This window comes from Phoenix dactylifera, unplaced genomic scaffold (assembly GCF_009389715.1).
Source record: "Phoenix dactylifera cultivar Barhee BC4 unplaced genomic scaffold, palm_55x_up_171113_PBpolish2nd_filt_p 000026F, whole genome shotgun sequence".
NCBI classification, from domain to species: Eukaryota; Viridiplantae; Streptophyta; class Magnoliopsida; order Arecales; family Arecaceae; genus Phoenix; species Phoenix dactylifera.
This window is the reverse complement of record NW_024067667.1, coordinates 2,538,173-2,562,465: the sequence shown is the minus strand read 5'-3', so window position 1 is coordinate 2,562,465 and position 24,293 is coordinate 2,538,173. Positions and strand designations below refer to the sequence as shown.

The 24,293-nt window shown below is 38.1% G+C and overlaps 2 protein-coding genes across 3 annotated transcripts in view; both read right to left on the bottom strand.

Annotated features, from left to right (window-relative positions):
- The window catches only part of LOC103712341, a 54,186-nt gene extending 47,204 nt beyond the window's left edge, over positions 1-6,982 (bottom strand). The window contains exons 1-2 of the mRNA XM_008798835.4: positions 6,759-6,982; positions 1,585-1,666 (exon numbers count right to left, since the gene is read on the bottom strand). Of these exons, the coding sequence (XP_008797057.2) occupies positions 1,585-1,666; positions 6,759-6,796 (120 nt within the window). The 5' untranslated portion in view covers positions 6,797-6,982. The remainder of the gene's footprint in view (positions 1-1,584; positions 1,667-6,758) is intronic.
- Positions 6,983-9,643: 2,661 nt separating this feature from the next.
- LOC103712340 lies at positions 9,644-24,035 on the bottom strand. Of its 2 annotated transcripts, none has more exons than XM_026806666.2 (7): positions 23,632-24,035; positions 23,275-23,354; positions 21,576-21,636; positions 13,232-13,289; positions 12,593-12,650; positions 12,087-12,159; positions 9,644-10,209 (listed from the first exon to the last, which is right to left on the bottom strand). In XM_026806666.2, exons 1-7 carry the CDS (start codon positions 23,719-23,721, stop codon positions 10,117-10,119), a joined length of 513 nt encoding a protein of 170 aa, XP_026662467.1. In that variant the 5' UTR covers positions 23,722-24,035; the 3' UTR covers positions 9,644-10,116. The 2 variants fall into 2 exon arrangements, with proteins under 2 accessions (XP_026662467.1, XP_008797056.2); XM_008798834.3 differs by having other exon boundaries at positions 23,669-24,033.
- Between the last annotated feature and the right edge of the window lie 258 nt (positions 24,036-24,293).

The window sequence follows — 24,293 nt, the reverse complement described above, 5'->3', positions numbered from 1 at the left end:
TTTCACCTTGAGTTACATAGTTCCCTAGAGTCCAAAAGTCAATACCCATGTCGCATGTAAGTTGCTCTTATCATAATTCATGCTTCATCAAACTAAAGGTTCGAGATATTATACAATATGATATATCATCCTCCAAAGTGGCAGATTTTCAATGCTATGTCAACTTAGAAAAATCACACAAAAAAGTCACTCAGTTGTCTTGCACTATTGTCGTAGCTTCATTATATGGCACAATTCATGATGCCAATTCCAAGGGAGCAATGAAAATACAAGACCAGCTGAGCAACTTTTTGAGTAATATTTGTTGAGTTACTAAAGCATTTTTGTTTTAGAAAGCATGAAAATTTTAAGTACTTTCGGATATGCGTGCGCGCGCGTACAAGACTTAACTTTTCTACATTTTTTTCCTCTGTTTTTTCTTCCAAAAACTAGTGATTGTAATATATGAGCTATTTGTGGGTTGAAATAGATGCTCAAAAGACATACTAACAGCCACCAAGGTGGTAGCCTAGTGGTACTGGGCAACAATTCTAACCACAGGGTCCCAAGTTCGAATCGCTGTGGCGACGATTAAATTGTGGACCGGAGCTCACTACTTTGGCCACTGCTTGGACTTGTGGTGTAGGACCGCTCTTGAACCGCTAGTAGCCGGGGTGGTGCCGGGTGTGACGTACTCACACATGGGACTCGAGCCAGAGCTCAGAGGAGTAGCTGAGCCGGGCCTACGGATGGGGAGGGTATGAGTAAAACTGGTCGGGGTGTCCAACACACGGCCATTTCTGCCCGCATCGAACATTCTCCTGGCGGGGCGGGGGCCCAATGGGGCTGCTACGCGGGGGTGGGCTTGTCCCTTCCTCCCCCCTACCCCTTTTTTTTCAGCAAAAAAAAAAAAAAAAAAGACATACTAACTAGCTGGCAACAGTTATGGCCAACTATACTTTTCTCATTAACCAACTAATAAATCCACGCTCAAGGTACGTGGTACCGACTGTACCGACGTACCGGTGGGCATCGGTACCGGTACGGTACCGAACCAAACCGAGCCGAACCGATACGTACCGATGGGGCTAAAAGCCAAAAAAAAAAAAGGAACCGGTACGGACTGGTCGGTTCGGGCCGGTACCGAGTTGGTATGGGTCGGTACCGGTCGGTACGGGCCGGTACGCATCAGGACCGATCAGTATGGGCCAATACGGTTTGGTATCGAAATATGTAGCTGTACCGTACCGGTAGGGTTCGGTACTGGTATGTACCGGCCGGTACCGGCCCGTACCGACCGGTACGGTAGACCATGTCCACGCTACAATGCTGCTACACTAAGGATATGAAAGCAATCATCTCCGCTAAAATAGACCACACGTACTTATGAAAGAATTGCATATCACACAAAAATAAACCATGAGAATAATAGGATAGTCCTTTTGTTGCATTTAGCATCAATGGTTACAAAAGAAACTACAAGAAGTGATATAAATTTATATCCATCAGCTGCAAACATAATAAGTTTAACTACAAAAGTTGTTATTATACACAGGCAGATAACTGCAAGTTTACAGCCTAATAAGGTTAACAAACTAACATTACCTCCAAGTCCTTCCTTTGGTACCAACGTCCCTTTAGCATAAACTCCTGATCCAACAAATCATTTTTTGGGCTGTAATCAGCTCTGAAATGCAAAATATACAAGTTATTGTAACCTCTGAAATTGAAGGGGCAATGGGAGGAATCACAAATCAATCACTAAGCACAAATCAATCACAAAGCACAGTTACTATAAAATTAAATGTTCATGCAAGCATTAGCTTATAATTGTAAGATACAATTTGCAGTGTGTGTACCTGATGAAATCATTTACTTTGTGCACTAGTCCAAGAAGCCAAGGAACCAAGTTCACTCTCAAGCGTCGTAAACCTCAATTGGTAGAACAAACTAAGATAATCAAACAATAACCATGATAATCAAGCCTTATCTCATATTCATAGGTTCCTTTCACGAACCTATTTTTGCCATTAATTTGAATCAGTGGTTAAATCCTTCGGGCAAGTTTCCTTATCTTTCTTGAAATTTTCATTGAAATCTCCTAAGGTCTGCCTCTCTTTTGACTTTGAACCCTTGAAAACAAATGTAACTGCTTATGAGGGCTATAATGGTCTTCATCACATGACAATAAAGCAATTTGCAGTTTATTGAAGAAATTGTAATCTTTCATTGGATTGATTACAAGTTCATTATTTGTTTCACACAAAGTAAACACCAAGAATCTCGCCTCAGCAATGCTTATCTCATGTATAGGCTAATGCAATAATCCAGCAGTAGATTCTGCTTTTCTTTTTATTTTCCAGGTGCAGATTTGAGAGGCCTCATGAGGTGCACATTCCCTTTTTGGTAACATGATCATAGGAATAGATTAATGATGCTGATTTTTCTTACAAAAGAAAATAAAATACAAATTAGACAGCCTTTTATTGCTTTAAATTTGTCCTAACAAGTTTAGAAAACTTACTTTATTCATAGAGGAAGAACATGTTCAAATCTCAAGGAGGAAGATTTGAGTGCAAGGGGAATAATATATGAGTCTTATTTTTTTTATGTTTAATAGGGCCATCCAGCTGATTTAATAATTTTAGGATGAGAGTGTTTATTTTAGGGGCCATTGCTTGGTGCAATGGTGAAGGCTTGCGCTGACAAGTGCAATGGCACGGGTTCAAGTCCTAAAAAAGCCATTTTGTATCATAAAATGCCAAAGATTAGATCTGTCCCTACTTACCCCTCCCAGTGCACTAAAATTCAGCAATGTAAAATAGCCATCTTTTTAGAGGGTTTATTTCGCTATTAATAAGTTTTAGATGATCAAAAGCAAATAATCAGGTTATGATAGTCTAGATTTCTAGTTGACATGAAGTTACAATAGTGGGTTCAACAAATCAACATATAGAGACCATTGTAAACCAGTTGTATTAGGTGCCATTACCACCTTTAAGGCATTAGCTCAGCAAGAAGAGGTGGCATCTTCCTAGGCATGCTAAAATAGAGATATCTCTTGCTAGCTACATATTTTGTTCTCCTTTCATAAGGTTTGAGCTGCAAACCAACTGAACCATTTGGGAACAACTCAAACTAGACTCTAATGAGCTTATTTCCAGCTCATTTTGTTGTCATCAATTAATTGCCAAAGATGGTGCGCCTCATCCATCTCCTGAATGCATCTAACATCAACATGGTATGCCATACCGTACCGAACCGAGCGCTATAGGACATACCATACCATACTGGGCGTACCAACACGCGACAGGGTGGCGCTGGTACAAGGCCCAGTACCGATATAGCATACCTTGGCGTATTGCAAAATGATCTTCTTCAATAAGGTGATCAGACTATATCAAAACATGAAAACAATCATTTTCAACCAAAACGTAAAGCTCAGGAGATACAATGGACCAAGATGGCAAGCTGGAAACTTTACTCCTCCAGCACCTTTCATCCTTAGACCGATGGCCATATTGAGGGTGTAAATTAGAGTTTGGTAGCCAACCATCAAGGAGAATAAAACTTGATCATTCTCCAAGCTGCGTTTTTTTGTATCAACTCGATTAACTACACCAACTAGTCATTCTCTATGCTGGTTGTTGCTAGGGATTCGCCATTATTATGCATCTTATTCTTGTTTTTGCCTATCTAAAGTAAGACTAGCAAGGATAGGGAGTCCCTTATCTACAATGTCAGGAGCCTTCATGTGGCTGTGCAGAAAAGAATTATCATACAGGAAGAAACTTACCAGCAATGTGCCTACAAAAGGTTAAAAATGCATGTCCAATGTAATATAGATGATAGGTCATCATTCATATCAGACCCGACCAATTCACACCTAGAACTTCCTCAATCATCAATCAAGAAAGGATCATCCAAAAACACTTTGGTGACTTGGCAACAATGCCTACTTGCTCAAGCTTCTTGACAATGAAGAGATTAGTCTTATCTTTAGCATCGAAAATTTGAAATATTCAGTTTGGTGGCAACAGAGCACCATCAACAAGATTGCAATCTTTAGATTCCTTCCATGGAAAGCAACATCAACTTGCTCAAGCTTCTTGAGAATGTAAAGATTAATCTCTAGTATCACAAATTTGAAATATTTAGTTTGGTGGCAACAAGGCATCATGAACAAGATTTGCAATCTTTAGATTCCTTCCTATCAACTTAAAGTGGAAGAAGCCCTTGACAACTAGATCATGGCAACTCATAATCATGCCTACCAAAATTTCTAAGTCATATAACATGGACAGCTTTAACTGAAAAGGACCATGATCAAGAAGGAAAATCTGAAATGGCTTAACTTAAAACTACACGAGCAGTACGAAATATTCCAAACTGAGGGGAATTAAAGAAGGCCCCAAAGCATACAAAAGACAAACTGGATTTTTGAAGAATGCAGCTAAATCTAGCAATCAAAGGAAACTTCATTAGGATTTGTCAGCATGGATTTAGAGGACTAAACAGCTTTCATTGCATTTGAGTTTGAAAGAGCTGCCAAAACATAAAGAGTCACATAAATTGGAGCCCAAATAAGGGAGATATGTTGAATATGTCACAAATTGTCAAAGCTTAAGTCCAGAACACCTAATTTCATGTGTACATCATATTGAATGTTATTTACAATAATTTTGCATCAGATTTTAATTAGGCATGTCAATTCTGGTAGCCGGTGAGTTGAACACAAAGTCATTATCACTCCTAGACAAGAATCGCCCTTACATGCAAACATTACTAGTTCTTCTCATCCTTTAAGCTTGGTTTGTGATATACATGCCCTAACGACCATGACAAGTCATAGAGGAAGTGAGGCCCAAAAACCCATAGATATCCCTTGCGATCCTACGTTTAAAAATGAATAAGACACTTCTATTTTAAAAGGTTATAGTGTCTCTTCTATTACATGGTGAGATACCTTGCAACTTTTCGCAATATGGCACAAAAAAGTTCGTTCAGAGGCCCTGGCAAGACTCGTCACACTGGCAATCAAAGCCTCAAGGAAGATAATATCTTGACACCAAAGGTTCACTGAGCATAGAAGGTGTGTCCTTCTAGTTATCCCCTCTTATGCCACACTCTCTTCCCTCTATTTTGATCCTTAGATCCTCTCTTCCTTATGCTTCTATAACTTCTCTGTAGTCCAGACTCCAGATGTTCTCCTTCGCAATTATCCTTGCTTTCACATGTGCATACAGCCTAATATAAAACCCCAGCAAGGCAGGTAAACCCAACATCCATATTTAACCAGGCTGCAGTCAAGAAGTAATTGAAAAGTGGTAGATCGTCAATGTCACTGTACCCAATGTAGTGCATAAAGGAAAACATTGTAAATTGGTTCTAGCACCTTTTAACAAAGCATTGGACTCAGAAAGTGGTGTAGATCTTCTAAATTTAGGCTAGTATTTTAACTGCAGGATCAGGTTTACCATTTCCAAGTAGCAAGATGTAAGCCTCTTTGACTCAAACTTCGTACAATATTTGGATTCTGATGCTCCCAAAGAGAAAGGAGATACAGGTGATGCAATCCAAAATAATTTGGAAGCAAATGACCTAAATGACACCCAAGTACCTCGTCCTTAAAATGTAACCCCAATTGGCTAGGGTAGTCAGGTCCAAATCTCGAACATCACAAGCCAAGGTGACATCAGCATACCATGGGGCTTCCTAAGCAACAACAGAGTGGACATTACCCAGGGCTCATTGAAATCCATAACTAGTCAGGCATCCTTGACACCTTCAATCCATAAGTTAAAGATTTTGGATCATGATAGTTCCACCAATTCCCATATAATGAGTACTTGGTAAAAATCATTTGCTCCAAAGTCCATAATAGAATGGAACCAATATAAGCCACCAAACCTGGGCAGCCAACAGAGAAAGTTTTTTATGATATAGCAAGAAGATAAATTCCTAAGCGGCTACAGTCACTTCCCTTCTAGTATTTAAGAGTTAAACTATTCCCATTCCCTTTAAAATAATTTTAGCCCTCAGCATAATTTATTTGAAGGGTTTAAAGTTGCAAACTTCTTATTCAAATGCAGTTCTAAAAATGAACTTATGAACTATGCAGGCTTAATATTTCCCACCAATAGTGTATGTTAGTAACATGAGGTAGATTGGCATCTTCTAGACATCTCTAAACACCACTACATCATATTACCAGATCTATATGGAACCTCCAAGGAATAGAATGATGGGCTTATCTTTCAGTTGTGCATGGTGGTGTTGATCTGACCAACCCTAACCAAGCCCAACCCGTCCATAATTCAATCTGCAAATCCATCATACCCTACCTAAAAAATATCTTAAGCCAATTCATAAAACCACTACTGGAGATTCAGTTGTCACGAGTCACCGACTAAGCTGCCTCTGATCATGACTGATGACTCAATTGCACATTTTTCTGAATTTCATTATGGTAACACACACCCGCTATCTTATCAAATTGGCATAATTAGAAATTATTGAGCAAAAAATCACGAAAGAACAAAAAAAAAAAAAAAAACCTAATAATCACTATCTTTTTCACCCAAATTCACCATGATATTGTTCGACAAACCAAACAAGAATTCAACCAAATCAAACCAAATCTTCGCAGCAGAAAATAAAATCATAATCCAACAATACATGACGAAACCCTCGTTCTATCTTAAATCAATTAAAGAACGAGAGAATCGGAAGAAAACCCAAAGAATCGAACATGAAACAGGTCTAAATCATCCTCATACCTCGGTGGGCGAATGATGAAATTGACGAGCTGCTCCATACCAATTAAAACAACAAATTCGAGTGGAGGAAGTCAAGAGATTTTCCTTCGAATTTTGAATAAGGGAGAAGAAGAGAAGAAAGAGAAGGGGGACAGAAGACCTTTCCCTTTCTTGTTATTCTCCGCTTATTATTTCTTCCTAAGCCCAAGGGGGTAGAGAGGGGGTTGGGGTAGGGCGGGGTTGCATGGGAGCCGAGGTAAAGCTAAGGCGATTCAGCTCGTGCCGGTGTCACGTGCGTCCAAGGTCGCCCCCAGGTGGTGGGGCCCGGTTCCCTATCATTGCATCGCCTGCCCGGAGTTAGTAGATTCTTCGCGAAGGTGGGGACGGCTGGTGGCTGCGAGCTGTCCACGCGGCGAAATGACCTGGCAGCTCCTGAAGGCAATGTGAGGCGCAGCTGCTAGGGTCCGCCGTGCTTTATTTGATGGGGTGCATGTAAGTACAAATGACCTACAGCCACAATTAACGAAGGGCCCGGATCCTCTACCGGGACCAAACTTAACAGTCCAATTTTGCAATCATAACCATGAATATGCATCATTACGGCTGTGAGGATTTCATGCCACCATAGCTTTAATCCCATTTTATTATCCATTAGAAAATTCTTGAATATTTATGTAGGAGCAAAAATTCTATAAAATTTGATTATAGGTAACTTTTTTGAACGAGGTCTTGTACAAATTATGGTATAGTGAATCACCGATCATATGAACTAAGGGGCAGTACAATAAGAATTCTGATGTTTGTGATTGGATTTGATAGAATTGGGATGCTAAAGCTTAAATAAAGAAAGCATGTGAGAAACCTATAAGGATGTTGAGTCTTTTTAAATGAGATTCTAGATCGTTATAGTAACAGCGCCTATGCTATACATGGGATAACAACCTATGATGTAATATAGATCATAGTCAATGCACAAATGACTATGGTGTAAAAGTAGACTTTAAGCCGTTGGGAGATCTTGAATATTTATATGGAATTCGAGCTCCATCTTACTTTCTAGCTAACTTTTCTGAATGAGATCATGGGTTCTTGTAGTAATGAGGCTTGCATTACATATGAGATGGAAACCCGTGCTATAAATCTTAATAATGAAATTTGATTAGATTTAAATTCTTGGCAAGAATACTAAAACTTAAATAGTAGGGAGTACATGAAAAATCCATGCAAAGAGATCTTGGGTGTTTACAAAAGTCCAAAAAATCTAACCAATATTTTCTGGCTAGCCTTTTTAGATGACGTCCTAGATTGTTATAGTAGCGGTGCCGTGTGATATACATGAATAGCCATCTATGTTACACCACACATTATCATGCAATGCATAGACAACCATGAATGCAATACTAGATGGACAAGTTTCATCTAGTTGTTGTTAAATGGTGCAAATAAGACCATTTAAGAACCAATCAATTTAGTATGTTTTCCTCAACCCTACTAGTGAAACCAATCACATATTCCACCATCTATATTGTCTATATATGAAAATAATAGCTTTGATTTTAAAAATATTTCATTTTTGGTTCCTTCTGTTTTTCTATTCAAAAATATCCTTCCATGTCTATTACAAGACATATACAACTACCTCTTATTTAAATAATCCAACTACTTTCAAAATAATAATCAAAATTCCAATTTTAAAAAAAGAAAAAAGAAAAATAATTAGATTCTAGACACTCATTTTAACGGTTATAATGCAAGAGAAAATATGAAAGATTTCCATTATTTTTTTATTATTAATCTATAGTAATATATTTCTTAAATACGTATTACACATTCAATTGCTTATGGGATTCAAATTCCGGAGAGGTTCTTCTGAAGCTTAGATTTCATGTTTTCATCCTTCTTCTTCTACTCGATTATCAGAATTTTCAGAGTTTTGTGCATTGTATAAATCCAGAGACAAGATGTAGCCACGTAATAATATATAAGCCCATGACGCCACATTTCAAGAACTACCAAAATTTCGTGCTCAAATACAATTTAAAATTTAAACGAGGAAAAACTATCTAAAATCTTTTTTTATCTAATTTTTTTTTGACATTATTTGATTTAGTTGTGTATGTTGGTGGCGGTGGTTAATTTTAATGATGGAAGGTGATGGGGACTGCTTTTGATAACGAGAAATAAGTGACGGAGGTCCATTAATATAAATCTGAAAACTAACTTTTGACAAGCGTCAACAGCATGAAAAGAGTTGCAAAACGTTTTTTGAAGCTATTATTCGATGGGATTTGAAAAGTGAGTGTACGCTTATAGTTAGCAACTTATATTCTGTAAACTATTTTGCTTGAACTCGTAGTGTTCAATATGATCCGAAAGGTGAGGATATATGTAAGGTCAAAAACTTGTATACTATGGATTAGCTTGCTTGAACCCCAATATTATGAGAGATAATTAAGTCCCTAAGAAAGTATTACCAGATGGAAAGCCTGAAACTTTTTCTCCAAGTTTTAGAAAAATAAAATAAAAGGACAGTTCTGAGAGCTAATAAATTTGGTGTTTCAAAACATCATTGCATATCTATATTTTGGATTTAATTTTAAATTTCACATATGCTCATTTGCATGTAGTTCCATAGGGTGGGAGGGAGAAGGGGAGGGGAGAGGGAGAGGAGAGAGAGATGGGTGAGAGATAATATTACTCTTTTGCTGATAAATATCTTGAATTTATCTTTTTATGTCATACAAGCTCAATTCCAAGCAATTCCATAAGCTCTATGGACAGAGATAATATGACTTTTACCGACAAAAACCTTAAATTTATGTTTTAATTTCACCAACGCTCATTTACATGTAGTTCCATAGAGTGTGTAAAGAAAAACATTGCACCTATCCAAAAACACACGCTCATTTACATGCGGCTCAAGCAATACGTGGATTACAAATGAAAGCATTAGAAAACAATTCAGAATTCCTCTTCTTCAAAGTCTACATAATATTAAGAAGTGGGAGTAGCTCAAATGAAGCCTCAAAGTCCTATAATGCTAATATATTGAAAAACTGAGTTAAAATTAAAGACAGATTCATTTCTCAAAGAAAAGAAGAAAGAAACAAACAACGATAGGTTCCATTTCAAAATTCCTATATGTAAAAATAATTTGGACATAGAACTCCGGTGCACCCCATCTTGAAGAGCCATACGGTGGTTCATAATCTTTCCAGTTTGCTGCTTTATGCTTTGGGACGTTATCATGTCGAATTCAAGATATCATAAATGAATCATTCAAGCAATTCTCTTAAAGGAATGTATTGCTCACTTCTTTTGTTTTTCTTTTTCTTCCACCATCTTTATCCAAATCCTTGTAACTTCTGTATTCGTAGGTCTATATAATCGATAAAGATATAGCAGCAGATCTTAGCTTGATGCCATCATCTTCCCATTTTGTCTGTGGAGCAGCAGCACCAGCTATGTATGCCTACGATGCATAAAACAAAATGACTGTTAGAAACAAAGGCAAAAACAAGGGACTAACCTGGATAGAATAAATGTTCCTATTAGCTAGGTGATTTTGAGAAAACGCTCCATTCTATTTTCCTATTTGCAGTTTAGAGGTGCTTCTTATCTACAAAAAACATCTAATTTTAAAATCTTTGGACACCTTTGCCGCTACTTCCACAGCATGCACTCATTGCATATCTGGAAGCAAAGTTGAGTGCACATATACCGAATACCAAATGCACATATTTGCTGAGCATACAGTGCGCATTCACGGGCTGCGGTATATCAATAGGATCATAAGCAAAAGTGTGCATAAGCTCCAAAACTAGGCCAGTCTTGCACAAAAAAAAAGGTTGTTTGATGATGCATAAAGGAAAATAAAACTGTCCATTTCTTTAAAATTCCTTGTTAGCTATATATGATGGTAAGAAAAAGGAATATATGTGATAGCCTGGTTTTGCATATTGTACAAAGCCTTTAAAAAAACTAGAGAAATTAATGCTTATATTTAAAAACGGCAGAATAAACATGAACCTTAAAATTTGTGATATAATATGATCTCACAGTTTATATGATCTTTATGCCCTTTCTTTCTCATATATTTCTCCTCATTCTGTAACTATTTACAACAAGTGATTGTTACTACCACCAGGTGCTCCTTGATATCTCTGCCTTCATGTCATTGTCTCATTTCACTTCCGCTACTTTTACCACCTTGTTTTGCAATTTTTCATTGTCCACACTTCTCATATCCACATTCATTAAAACATGTTATTGCTACGTCTACAATGCCATCTCAACTTCCATTGCAATTGTTGCCATTTCACATATCTATCACTCTCAACTTCCGCTGAACTAAACACACACTTGCATGGTTCACAGTCATGAATTCTTCAAACAGAAAAAGGTTCCTTGGATATGCACTAGCATATCAATACTCATCTCTGAAGAGCAAAACCCCATAACACGAAACCAATATCATTTAGAAAGGAAATCTGTCAAAAAAAAAATCAAAAAATTTAGATTGAGCAGATAATTGTAGTTTCAATTCATTGTGTATAGCCACTTATCATTGGGAACTAACTTAAATGCTACAGAGTACAAATACCAGGCTAATGTATAACCCCTTAAAATATGGATGGTATCATGTGTATAAACCTAGACATCCATGTGGAAGTGGAACCATAGGACTTGCTTCTGATGCCGGACAGCAGGGAAAGAAAGAAATAGAGAAGAAGGAGAGAGGAGAAATAGGGAAGAAGGAGAGAGGAGGGACGAAGAGGAAGAAGAACTAGGTTTCGCACCTAGCCCTGCTCAGGGTTTCACACGCCAGAACTATAGAAAGGAATTCAGAAATTTTTTTATTCACAGCATTACCCTAAACGATGTACAGTCCAACATATTTATAAGACCCAAAAAAATGCAAAAGACCCAGAAACTAGTCTCACAAAAGACCCTCAAAATAACGAAAAACCAAAATAAGCCCTAAAAGCTGTCAAATAACAAAATACCCTAATAAGCCCAAATAAAATAAAATCACTCCAAAACTGGCTGAACCATTCCCCTGCGGCGGCTATAGACCCGAGTGACGGGCGGTCTGCACCAGCACCTATTTCCTAAGAAATTTTATTACATGACAACTACAGTTGCTAATATAGCCACTACCTTGCCATTCCCATCTCATCTTGTTGCCAATAGTATGGTTTCACCACTGAAAATCTTGTCCATGATGTCACAGTTCTACCATTCTCAAAAATTGTGTATACGGTAAATGTAAAAGGAAAAGAAACATAGGTGGAAATATTCTAGACAGAAAACTTGTAAAGGTAAAATACATGCATGAAGAATGAATACCTTGCCACTGTTAACAGCAGCCACTAAAGCAACATGCTGTGCATCAACACCAAACTCATAGAAGTAGTAAGTCCTGAAAACATCCAGAGCTTTAGTGAGGAACAAAAAGAAGTCCTACAAGAAATTTATGTGGTAAAACTTTCTGAGTGGCGGGGAATGAGGAGATGTGTATATAATATTGGATTAATATTTCATTTTGCTTGATTTGGCTCTCAACAGGTAGGATACGTTTAGGGTAAAAGGTGGGGATTGGCTCCTCCTATTCTTATAAAATGAAACATTATGTGACTTAAATTTGTTAGTAAGAGTGTCATAGCAATACAGTTTAAACAAATCAAACAGAAAGTATAAACTGGTTCAAAAGTTGCAGAAGGAAATGAAGGCTCCAGAAAGCCTCCACTTTTCTGCTGAGGCTTTCTGGCTATTGCAGTCCTTTATAATATCTCAGATAATAACTCAGATTTATTTGTCAATATTTATAACTTGTCACATGAATAAAAGGCTACCTTAGACTTTCATCTTCCTTGACTTTTATCGTGCGGGCAGTGTACAAATTTGCACCACCTGTGAAGAATCAAGCTACTTAAGTTAATAGAAATGGCAAATGGGCGAAAGAAGAATTCATGATTACTGAAAGAATTAGCCCAATATGATTAAAAAAAAAAACCTTGTTCCTCTTTGTTAGTGTACAATCATAACAAGCATCAATCCATTCTAGGGTTTGTTACTTCAATTCAAGGTCCCCCAGTCTACCCCCTCCCCAAAACCCACACCCAGAAGACCCTGCCCCCAAACCCAGGGTCATCTGCCACATGACCATAACCATAAAGCCCATCCAAGACACAGTATACCATTGTAGCATAACCATGTTGTTAATGTTTTAGATCAAGGTTATCTAAAAAGAGTCAGGAGAAACTCCTGCACTTAAGCCACCAGCAAACTTCTAGAAGAAAAATGGCACCTAAAAAAGATCATCTAAACTGAAACATAATTGTTTTAAATAGTTGCCTGATGATAGATAGGGCAATCCATATGTTCAGTCATACTGTAACTTTAATTCAATAGGTTTAAAGGTGATAAATTGAAATATATTGAAAAAAGTCAATGAAAATGCTACCAAAACACTTTTGAGTTCCCAGACTCACCAGGAACAAATATCTTTGCTGCCTCCTTGAGAGTGCCTAAATCTGTAATATCTTTGGCCTGTCCAAGTCATGAAACAGAATGAGAATCACATGGAGCAACCAAAATTTTACATTCTTCATAAGCACTAAACTCTCATTATTAATACTAAAATAGTATATTTGTATATTCTCCATCCTCTTAAACAAGATAAAGTGTTTTCTGCTGTCTTTACTGATTCAGCATTATTAAGTCATCTTGGAGCAAGTTTTTTCTGTTTTCTGACATTTAGGTAATTCTCAAATACAGATTCAGTCCATCCCTTAAAGAGACCACATGCTGATGCTGAGATTCCTTTAGGTAGGCTAACCAATCCAAGTGAAATGCGAACAGTGTAAAAGATGATAACAACACTTGAAACTCATTAGACTTTCAAGAAGACAGATTGTCCTCATGCAAACAACAGTCAATGCTAACTGGATACAACCATCATTTTTATGACTTAAAATGCAGCACTTACTGATAATGTTTCTATTGTGTCTTCTATTTAGAGGACTAGGAACATGGCCACTCGGAGGGCCATGAGCCCATGGCTGAGCACCACATAGTGAGCCAAAGGGTTAATTTTGCCGCCGCAAATAGCAAGATTGAAGGTTTTAAAACCAAGGATAAATAAGGAACCACAACGAAGAGACGACTACTAATGTAGTTTGACACTATGCCTATCACTGCACATACGAGTCCTTTAAGTACTACACAATGGATCAAGTACTTGTGGGATCAAGTACTACACCACCATGGATTTAACACTACTTTAGACATAGATGGGCAAAAGTTCTGTCGGTAAATTCTTAGAGGCAATTTGGTTTCACTGGCTCTCTTTTATGTTGCACAAGACCCTAATCAAAACTGGTCATACGGTAGGGCCCAAGGTCCGCAGGACCGACCATACTAACGTACCGGTGGGCACCGGCAGTACCGTTGGAACCGGTACCGAATCGGAGGCGCTCTCAACCCAGAGTGGCATTAAATGGCCCATATGGGCGCGCTGCCCCACACGGGGAACCGAGCGCGGGCGCGATTTCCGGCCAGAAAATGCAGTTTCCTGCGTGGCGAATCGTGCGCGGGCGTGCGATTCTCCACTCACGCGTTTGCGCGCGATTCCCACAAAAAAAAACTACGCATCCACGGACGTGCGCGCACGCATTAAATGCCACAAAGTGGCATTAAATGGCCCATGCGGGCTGCCAGCCCGCGTGGGTGCTCTTCCCCGTGCGCAGGCGCACAGGGAAAATAAGTTTGGGCTGGTGAGAACTGGCCCGATTCGCACCGGTACATGGTTGTACCGGTGCATACCGGCACCGGTACCGGCTTGTACCGGTGCGTACCGAGCACCAGTTTGGGTCGGAACCGAATTTATATGCTGTACCGTATCGGTGCCTGTCGGCACCAGTTCGGTACGGGCTGAACGGACTGGTTCCGGTCGGTTCACCATACCATGGTAGGGCCAAATGATCATCTTGAGCACCTGCATGTTCCATCTACATGAGTTATGTCTTTAGGTTTTGTCCTTATCTTTAAATTACTGACCCATGGTTCTTGTTCATAAATAGACCTGCTCATGGGCCGAGCAAGCCGGGCTAGGGCCAGGCTTTGCCCAAACATCAACAAAATTTACTTAGGCTTGGGCTCGGTACGTCTAGACTCGGCCTAGCTCGGGCCTCAAGCTGCCTAATCCTTTCTCCTTTTTATAAAAAATGTTAAAAATATTTAAAAATACTTAAAAAATACAAAATATGAATAATTAAATATTGTCAACAATCTACATACGTCTATTATCAAATTAAGTCCACATATCAATAACAATTGTCAAATTAAGTATACAAGTACAACAAACATAAACAAAGAACACAAGAAAAATAAAAAAATTCAGGCTAAGCATTGATCCCCAAGCCCAAGCCAAGGCACAGGCTGTCAAGCCAAAATTTTCGTCCCAGCCCACCCAAAAGGCTTAGGGCTTGAGTGGGCTAAGCCTGCCCATGCACAGGTCGAGTTATATTTCAGCCCTAAATTATTTCTAGGTCTAAATAACTATCCTAAGGATAATCTTAAAGATTCACCCTCGGACTTCGTTGAACTATTAACTACAAATTTTGTTATTCCTATGCTCTTTGCTCGTGCCCATTTGTGATCTAGGCACCTGATTTTTAAGCTTTAGCTTTGGATGTTGTATTTACTTCTGCATTGGTGATTAAGGCAACATTTTTTAGTTTATACATACAAATTGATTTGGCCTTGGAAATAAGATTCAGCAACCTACTAATTTTCTCCATCTGTACATATGGATTGCTATGGCCAAGCTGTACAACCATTACTTTTTATCAAGTGAAGCCATATTGTCAAAATCATTTGATTCCATCAAAATTATGCTTAAGGACCTTTTCTTGTGCACTTGTATTATATTAGCATCTAGTTTTAGCTTGAGCTCCAGTTCAGCTATTCGAATATTCTTGTATGGCCGTATTTACAACTATATTTTATCTAATGAGGAGAAGGAATGAGATTCCTTCAACCCATTCAACTCAATTCTATCTAAAAAAATAGAAAGTATGAAAATTGGTAAAACTAGTGTCTAGGTTCCTTTTTGTTTCAATAATGAATTCCAAAATTGAGTTATAGAATCTCCATTTGTATTAGTGAGGTCCGTCCTTGCACAATTTGTATCGAAATCCTCTTCTAGTTAAAAGAGGAAATACCTTTCCCAAGATAGAGGATTAGTGGAAATGGTCATGAAAAGCTAGAATTTTATAAGAGGTAGATCTCAACTTTTAAATTGACTTTGGTTTCAATTGTTTCACCTAATTCCTCCTAGATTGGGAGATACGCCTAGTCAATGTCCTTCACCAAAGAGGTTTTTTTTTTTCTTTAATCGACCCGTTTCGAGGCCCAAAACATGGAATTTTTGGTCCTGATCACCTGTGCGCCACACCTTTAAAGAGTGGTATCACATCATAAAGCTCGAAAAGTTATCTGATTTCAAAAAAAAGAGCAACTCAATAAAATGTCATACAAGCAAGTAAGGCTAGAAATTTCGCATGTGGAGTGGCTAGAGTGGTCCTCATTGAGTTTGGTGATCCGCCTAGATCAATATATTTTTCAGTTTGAACCATTGAGAACATGTTAGTGCTTCACTGTGTCTAGTTGTGGATACTAATTACACTATTATTGTGAGGGCCCAGTCCATTGACCAGCCCGCACATGAATTGGGCCGCAAGCCCGTGTGAGCAAGGGCTCACGGCCCGTGCATGTGGAGAGGAAGAATCGAACTCCGAATAGAAGTCCTCCTCTTCCTCAGATTCCGTCGGAAGGAGGGGACTGCTGGTGACCGAATCCTACCTTGTTTGAGTCGATTTTCATCTATATAAGAACCTCTCGCCCTCTCCTTTGGCATCAACTATGGGAGTTCATCCATTAGAGGCATAAAACTCTAGGTTTTTCGTGGGAGGAACTCAGGGATTCTCGCTATCGATCTAGTCGAAGGAGATTGCCGGAGGCAAGGTACACCTTCTCTCTCTGTTCTTTGGTCTTTGGGTCCATCGTTCCACCTTGAATCCGGCCGGCAAGTCACCGGATTGGTGATAAATAGGATCTCCCTGTTTCGTTTTCTTCCTCCCATTTCTGTTAGCCGTCGCTGGGCGTGGAACGTTGCCGGCACTACCATGGGCCGGCGACCAACCCAGTTTTGTTTTCTTCCTCCTATTTCGGCCGGCTGTTGCCGGGCGTGGCACGCTACCGACACCATCATGGGCCGTCAGCCACTGGGGGTCGCCGGCCACGAGCGGCTGCTGCCCCCGAGCACCCTCTCTCATTTAGAAAGGAGAAGAGAGAGAGCCTCATAGTTCTCTCTTCTCTTACTTTCTCTCTCCTCTCTCTAGTTTTTCTCTCTTCTTGTTTGTTTCTCTCTCTAAACAGCCCTATGGATCCCAGTATAGGATTCCATCGACTTGATCTATGAACTCGAGTTTATCTTTGAAAAGAAGCCCTAAACCGCCCTAATGCTCGGGGCGTCTGCTGGACCGATCATCGCGGCTCTGTCAAGTGTCCATAGAACCCACTGATGATGAACTCTGTTGAACGACCTTGGCCCTAATCGAGTCCATGCCCTATGATTTATTGATCGAGTCGCTTAGGCTTAACCCACTCGGATCCGTTGAATGCCATCATCCGGCTAATCGTCCATATTTCTTATTATTTTAATTCCATTCAAGTCATTGAATGGTGATTAATTTTACATTTAATATTTTTAAATAAGTTTAGCATATTTACCTAGAGATGTTTGACGGTCTAAGGCGAAAGAAATAAGTAGATCTTACACTTTTTATTATTTTTCAAACTATCATGTTTTTCTTGCATAAGATTTGCTTGTGGAAATATTATATTTTTTCTTAAAATTATAGATCAGCATATGTCTTATGAAATCATGCTTTATTATGAAAAATAGTTCCATGAATATTTAATGAAAATAGCTTTGTTATGAATCATGTCATTTAGTATTTTTCATCTATTTATGTGTATACTTTAAGAAAAAAGATATAAATTTTTTAAAAGCTCTCAGATACCTATGACCGCCTCTAAAAATGGAAGCCAATCGACACCATAGAACTAGCATCCAACGAAAACGACCCTCTACCAATGGATTAAAGTTGGTAATGAATACGGACTATGATATCTTGTTGATTACAAAGATGACCCTGTCATGTGTTATAGTGACTATAGCATGAATATCTGTAAGCAATATTTTGATCCATGATAGGATTAACTGACATAAAGAATGATTCACGAATTTATTTGCAATATAAACTTAGAACTATGTTTATGAAATATGGATGATTTGTTCATGCATGATTTGCTTTATGACTTGTTTTGATATATTGTATTATAAAATACTTTATTTTTGCAATAACTGTTATTTTTCTTAAACCATGCATTGACATGAAAAAAAACTTATACTTGATCCGGTAAGATAGTATAAGGTTTACTTACTGAGCTTGTATTATTTAATATTTTTTACTTTACTACTTAATTTGAAGATATTTTATATTGCATCTTGTAGCATGCAACATCTCACTCAAGATTAGCGAAACTGTCCCGAACCGGATGGTTCGGACCGACTCGAGCCGTACCGGTGGCTCATCGGTATGGTTCCGGCAACGAAAACGAGACTCGTTGCCAGAGCCAGAGAAGAAGAAAGAAAGAGAGCGAGCAGGGGAAGGAGGGAGAGGGAGAGGTGGCGGACGTCGGCAGAGGGCCGTGGGGGGTGCGGTTCTCCTTTTTTCGAACGAAACAGGGGTCCAGCTGCAGCCTCACCTACTGCAGCCTCTGCCGCCCCCCCGGCCTCCACCGGCGTCCGCCTCCCTCCCTCTCTCCCCCTTCTCTCTCTCTTTTTCTCTCTTCCATAGTACTGTGCCCTCGCTCGTCAATACAAGCTCGACACGAGCCGTACCGCCGGAGAACCGGTTCAATGCCCGGTACTGGTTCTTCAAATCTTGATCTCACTAATCATTTTCTGTTTTGTATTATTTTAAAACAACAAGATGCATAATTTAGGTTAAACCAGAATTATAAAAACATAAAAAATAAAAAAAATCAAATTAGACTTAAAATCATTGAAAAAGTTAAAAAGGATTGATTGTCAATTAATTGAACTTGAAAAACTCAAAAAAAAAAAAAAATAGCGTGCCGAGCGTACCGTGTGTTGGTACGGTACCGAACTAGTACCGTACCGATCTGTCCGCCGACCGGTACGGGTTCTGGTACCGGTTCGGCGGACTTTAACAGAAATTATCATCATTCCCTCAACCTATTGCTAAAAAGTAAAACAGAAATATAGGAACGTAGAATGAATATCTCTATCATTGATTTCCTAAATAATACAACTAACCACTTCTATAATCTTCATTGCAAACCAACTTTAGCTGGTAAATACATAAAAACAGCTTTTTTTATCATGCCCTACCATTTTTAATGCGTGAATTTATTTCTTTCACATAGATCTCTTTCCTCAATAATTGATTGATAAGCAAAATTCAGATATTTTGAGAATTTCAGTTATATACTCGACCAGATTAAAATTGTCCAGATGATTTCCTCACAGTTGTCAATAATTTTTTCTCCTAAGTGTCAGGTCCAGGCAGCAGTCAACTGTGCCCTGCTTTGCCTTGATCTACTTTTGAAAGTTCTGCATGATTTAGTCATTTTTCCTCCAATCTCAAAATGATTCTATCATCTTTCCTCCCACTCACTTTTTTCTTTCAAGATCTTAAGGAAAAAGGGATTAGTGGATAGCCTAAGGATAGAAATCTGGACTATGTTGACCATCATGCTGCTATGCATTCATTCAAGATCTCCCATTCAAGGGTTTTATTATCTTGGTTCTCTCCTCTTGGAAACTCGAAATGTCTTCCACCTTGTCTGATATGTATTGTTGTGGTGTCAGTTAAACAAACTTTATAGATCAACTCTTCTGCACAGAGAAGATACTCAAAACCAGGCTACATATGTCTTAGTTTAATGCGACATCCTGGGACTCTGGAGTGCCAAATATTAGTGAACTCTGATGCATTTTGATTGATAATTAATCTAGGATGACCAGTTGTTACCTTATGAAGAGCAGATCTCAATGTTTGATATCTCCAGCTTGTTTAGTTTTAGTACTAAATCCAAATATGGTGATTGGCAAAACCATGCTGCCATGCACTTGGAAATGTCATAGAATACTTTTTTCAGATCCATCTCTATCTTGTTCTCCTTTACAGAAAATGTAGTTTGTGAATCTAAACATCATCCTCTAATTCAAATTGCCAACCTTTTGAACCTTAGCATAAATGTCCCAAGATCTTTTTAATGTGAAGCTGTTTTTACTTCATGCCCCATAATGAATAAAATGCCTTTATATATATATGGATTTACATACTTTAGATCATGCTTCAAATTCAGCATTTTTTCTCTTGGCACCATTTTTATTCAACTGCCATTTATTTTATGCACATTTGAGCAGAGAAAGAGAAGATGCAGTTAAGTGCATATTTCTGGTAACTCATGTTCTCGAAAATGTACATGTAAGAGTTAAAATCCCTGACTTTTTCAAATACTTTGTCAGCATTAATGCTAAATTTCTTTTCTTTTGGAGTCTGTTCCCAATGGCCTTACAGGTGAACAATTTCAATATCAAACAAGCCATATTGAAGCTGCAAAGGAGAAAATCAATTCTATGCCTATTGCACCACTAGTGCTTCCTTGATCTCAACAATATAATTTACGGAATATGCATAACATGGTTGAATCTTTTAAAAAGAATTATGTTTAACTGTGCACCAAGTAGGGACTTCAGGAATACTCTCCTGAATTCGTCCTACCATAATTATCTAGGCCTGCTAATTCTACAAAGTCTCTAGTATAACTTGAGACCATTGACCCTGAATTCTTGATGCTCATATTGCTCGTGAAAAAACAAATTTAATAAACTTGCCAGCCTATATCCATATTGTCTTCCTTTCATGCTTGATCCTTTCTTTATCATTGGTTCCTTAAGTGTGTTGTCCACTGTTTTTGTTGTGTAAGGCTAAGTCTTGAAATGCCTGCTTACAGTTATGAAGGAAAAGAACAAACTTTTCCTTCATCATAACATTTTAGGGGTCGATTCCTCTATTAAAATAACATGTTTTAGGGTTTATATGGATTCATATTATCAAATATCAACTTGATGATGTAAGACTGGAAGCAAAGCATAAAGGGGTATTCATAAACATCCGGAGTAAATTATTTGATATGTTTTCTCCTATGTTAAAGCTTAACTCCACTTATGTGATAATCTCAAGTGTCCTGCAAACAACTTAAATGTTAATAATGCATTCCCACATGGTGGTTTATTAAAAATTTATATGGATCAACCTCTAGAATTTACTGTTTAGGGAGAGGAATATGAAGTTTGTTGATTGAATAAGTTGACTTATGAGTTGGAAGTTGGAACAAATGCCTAAGGCATGGTTCATGGTGATACAATATCCTGATTTATATTTTTGACAACCAAAATTTAAAAAATCTTTTTATTATCAAATAAGAATCAATGAATCCTCTAAAAAGAAAACTGCAACCAATGTGATATCCTAGGATAGCTCCTTCAATAAGGTTACAAATTTCCCACACAACCCATAAGACTATTCCTGTTATGCATTTTCTCCTTGAGATCTAGCAAATATATGCTTTTTTTTTCTTGAACAAGTGTTTTCTTTTAATAAAGAGACGTTTTGTCAGGTCAATAGTAATGGATAAACAACATCAGGCAAAAAAAGAAATTATTCCACAAACCTCTAAGAAATTGATCTTTAGCTGATTGGATGGCCGGATCACCACACTTAGAACTTCTGATCTACATCATGAGTAAGGATATAACAAAACATGAAAATAAATGCACTGAACTAGTAAATTTCATCATATGTTTGATCAATAAATGAATTTGTAATTCTTTACTTATTGCTAACACCACATGCCTTCTCAAGAATAAGGTGCAGTTCTCTGAAAAAAGAATAAAGTACATGGAATGACAGGTTTTACTTTTTTAAGAATAAATAAACAAGTAACTATGAAAAGAGGAAAAAAATTATAATATTTTAATGCACTAAAATATAGTTTGGTATATCTTGGAAGAGTAGGAAGCATCCTACACTCTTGTTCGTAGAAGACATCAATTCCATGATTTTGTCTTGTTTGCATATGTATATTTTTCATTCTTGGCACAAATTTGTGCATAAAATGTATACTTTGTTCTTCTAACTATTTTTATTTATCAACTTGAATCAATTAAGTCATAAGACACCTCAGTATTGGTAGTAGTGAATTATCATACTAAAATTGTTTTAAAAACTTTAGCAAACCCATAGTTCAGAATTGATTTTCCTCTCAAGGGAAAAGGATTTCTTTCAGTTGCTAGTTGTTTTACAAACTCATCCATATAGTTTGTTAGGCAGCAAAAAGCTCATTTTATTGGTCAAATAGTCTCACAAGCATGGCATTGACAATAAAGAGTTCTTCATGTGCTGAAGGTAAACAATATTAGTTTGATTGTTGTTAGTTGTTACAGTTATTATCAACAGTCAACACTCTTAATCTAATGAATAGTGAAATGTTTTCTCATTTTTCCTAAAATGTCATCCTCTTCATGCCATTAAAGGGATAAGAGGGACTTGTCATGTCCAATTTAAATACTCTACTGCAAGGATTCATGTACTGTTGGTATGTCCTGTACTGACTGGTATGTACCACTAGTACCAACCCATATAGATACAGGGTACTGGCCGTGCTGGCTGAATCATGTATTGATACAGGCACTGCATCGACCAGCCAGTGACCAGTGCGGGCCCACACTAGAGTTTTTAAAACCTTGATCTACTGCAGGTTTTGAAGTTAAGCTCCCGAAGAGCAATCACTGTTACATTCCATAGATCTGTTTTCCACTTCTGCTGGTTCTATCTTTATGAAGAAGTCCAGGAATAATGCTTCCAGTAATGCCTCTCTGCAGTTATCTCCATATTGTTAGCTCAACATCAAGGATCTAATTCCCCTAAAATTTTCAATTTCATAGGATCACAAGCTTGACCTTTTGAAGGAAGGAAAATATTCCTTAAGAGCGAGATACATGATATATCAATGATTGTCTAATATTATTTGATATAAATAACACCTCCCATTTTGCTTTGGTTTTTTAATGACCAGAGCTTTTCAGGCACCCTAAATTCAAATCAGTGTTTTTAATCCAAAAGCAATCTAACTGTTAAAAATAGTCCAATCATGCTGAGAATCCATAATAAGTGGATGAGGCATAATTCCTATTTGAATAAGGCAGAGGAAGCACTCTCTAATATATAAATAACGAATCAGGAAATTTATGTTTCTTATCGAAAAAAAAAAGAATTGGGAACTTTAAGTTATCCAGGAAGATACATGTCTCGTATCACTCCATTCTCGACCAGGGGGAAAAAAAAGATATCTAAAGCACAGGCTTACAAACCTGTCTGGAGATGCAAAACGAGCCGCAAATGCCTTCGGTTTTGCTTTATCACCATAATATGACAATCCAGCTTTGTAGTCCTAAAAGCACAAAAGTGAACAGAACATGCTAAAAGTTCAGGAATTTATGAATTCCAGACATCAGAAAGGATTTCTATAGACGACTCATGAGAACAAAGATCAGCTGAAAAATCCCACACAAGTCACAAAAGCATATTCTTGACATATTATCTCATGACCTTACAACATGTTAGTTCACTTTACTTTACGGAGCATTTCATCAAATGCCATACGACCAGAATAAAACCAACTGAAATAGTAATATAATTGCATTGGCATAGAGACTAGAAAGACATACATGGTTACAAGAGCTTTTAATTTCTTTATGTTTATACCTCCGGCTCCATAATATCGTCGAAAAGAGGTGGAACACGAATGGAAAAGCCATCCCCGAAGAACTGATTCCAAGACTTGGTGTTTGAAATCCCAGATAGTGATGGCTTTCGAGGAGGAGTGGCGGTCTCCAGAGAGGCCGATAGCGCAATTGGAACAGAAACCCATGAAGTTAAAGATACGATAGACATGGTTAAGGCTTGAATGCTGACTTCCCTCCTAGATATTGACCTTGGAAAAGATTTAGGGCCAAATTTAGGGTTAGGGTTAGAGTTAGGGTTTTGAGGAGGTGGTTTTGGAGGGGAAGTGAGGAGGAGATGAACGGCCATGGAGAGCAGATAACGATGGCCTCTTCCATGGTGAGGAAAAGTTTGGGAGCGGACGCCGATAGACGTTAAAAAGACGGACGAGGGTACTATCGTTATTTTATTGATGTCTGAGGGCATTTCCGTCTTCCAGTTGAGCTGAACGGGCGATGGTATGAAACTAATGACGGAGCGATACCATGCAATTAAAACTTAAAAGACGAATATACCCTTAGTCTGTTCCCATCACCACGAAGGCTGGAAAGGAGCCGTTTGAAGACCGTTACGCCTTATCCGAATTTGAAACCAGCCACCCAATCAA

Excerpts from the sequence above, each read along its gene's own strand:
- LOC103712340 (XM_008798834.3), bottom strand. The coding sequence starts at position 23,995 with ATGGCCGTTCATCTCCTCCTCACTTCCCCTCCAAAACCACCTCCTCAA. Across the intron at positions 21,637-23,274 it reads CGTTTTGCATCTCCAGACAG|ATCAGAAGTTCTAAGTGTGG; the intron begins GTTTGTAAGCCT and ends CTCATGATGTAG. Across the intron at positions 12,160-12,592 it reads AAGGAAGATGAAAGTCTAAG|GACTTACTACTTCTATGAGT; the intron begins GTAGCCTTTTAT and ends GGATGTTTTCAG.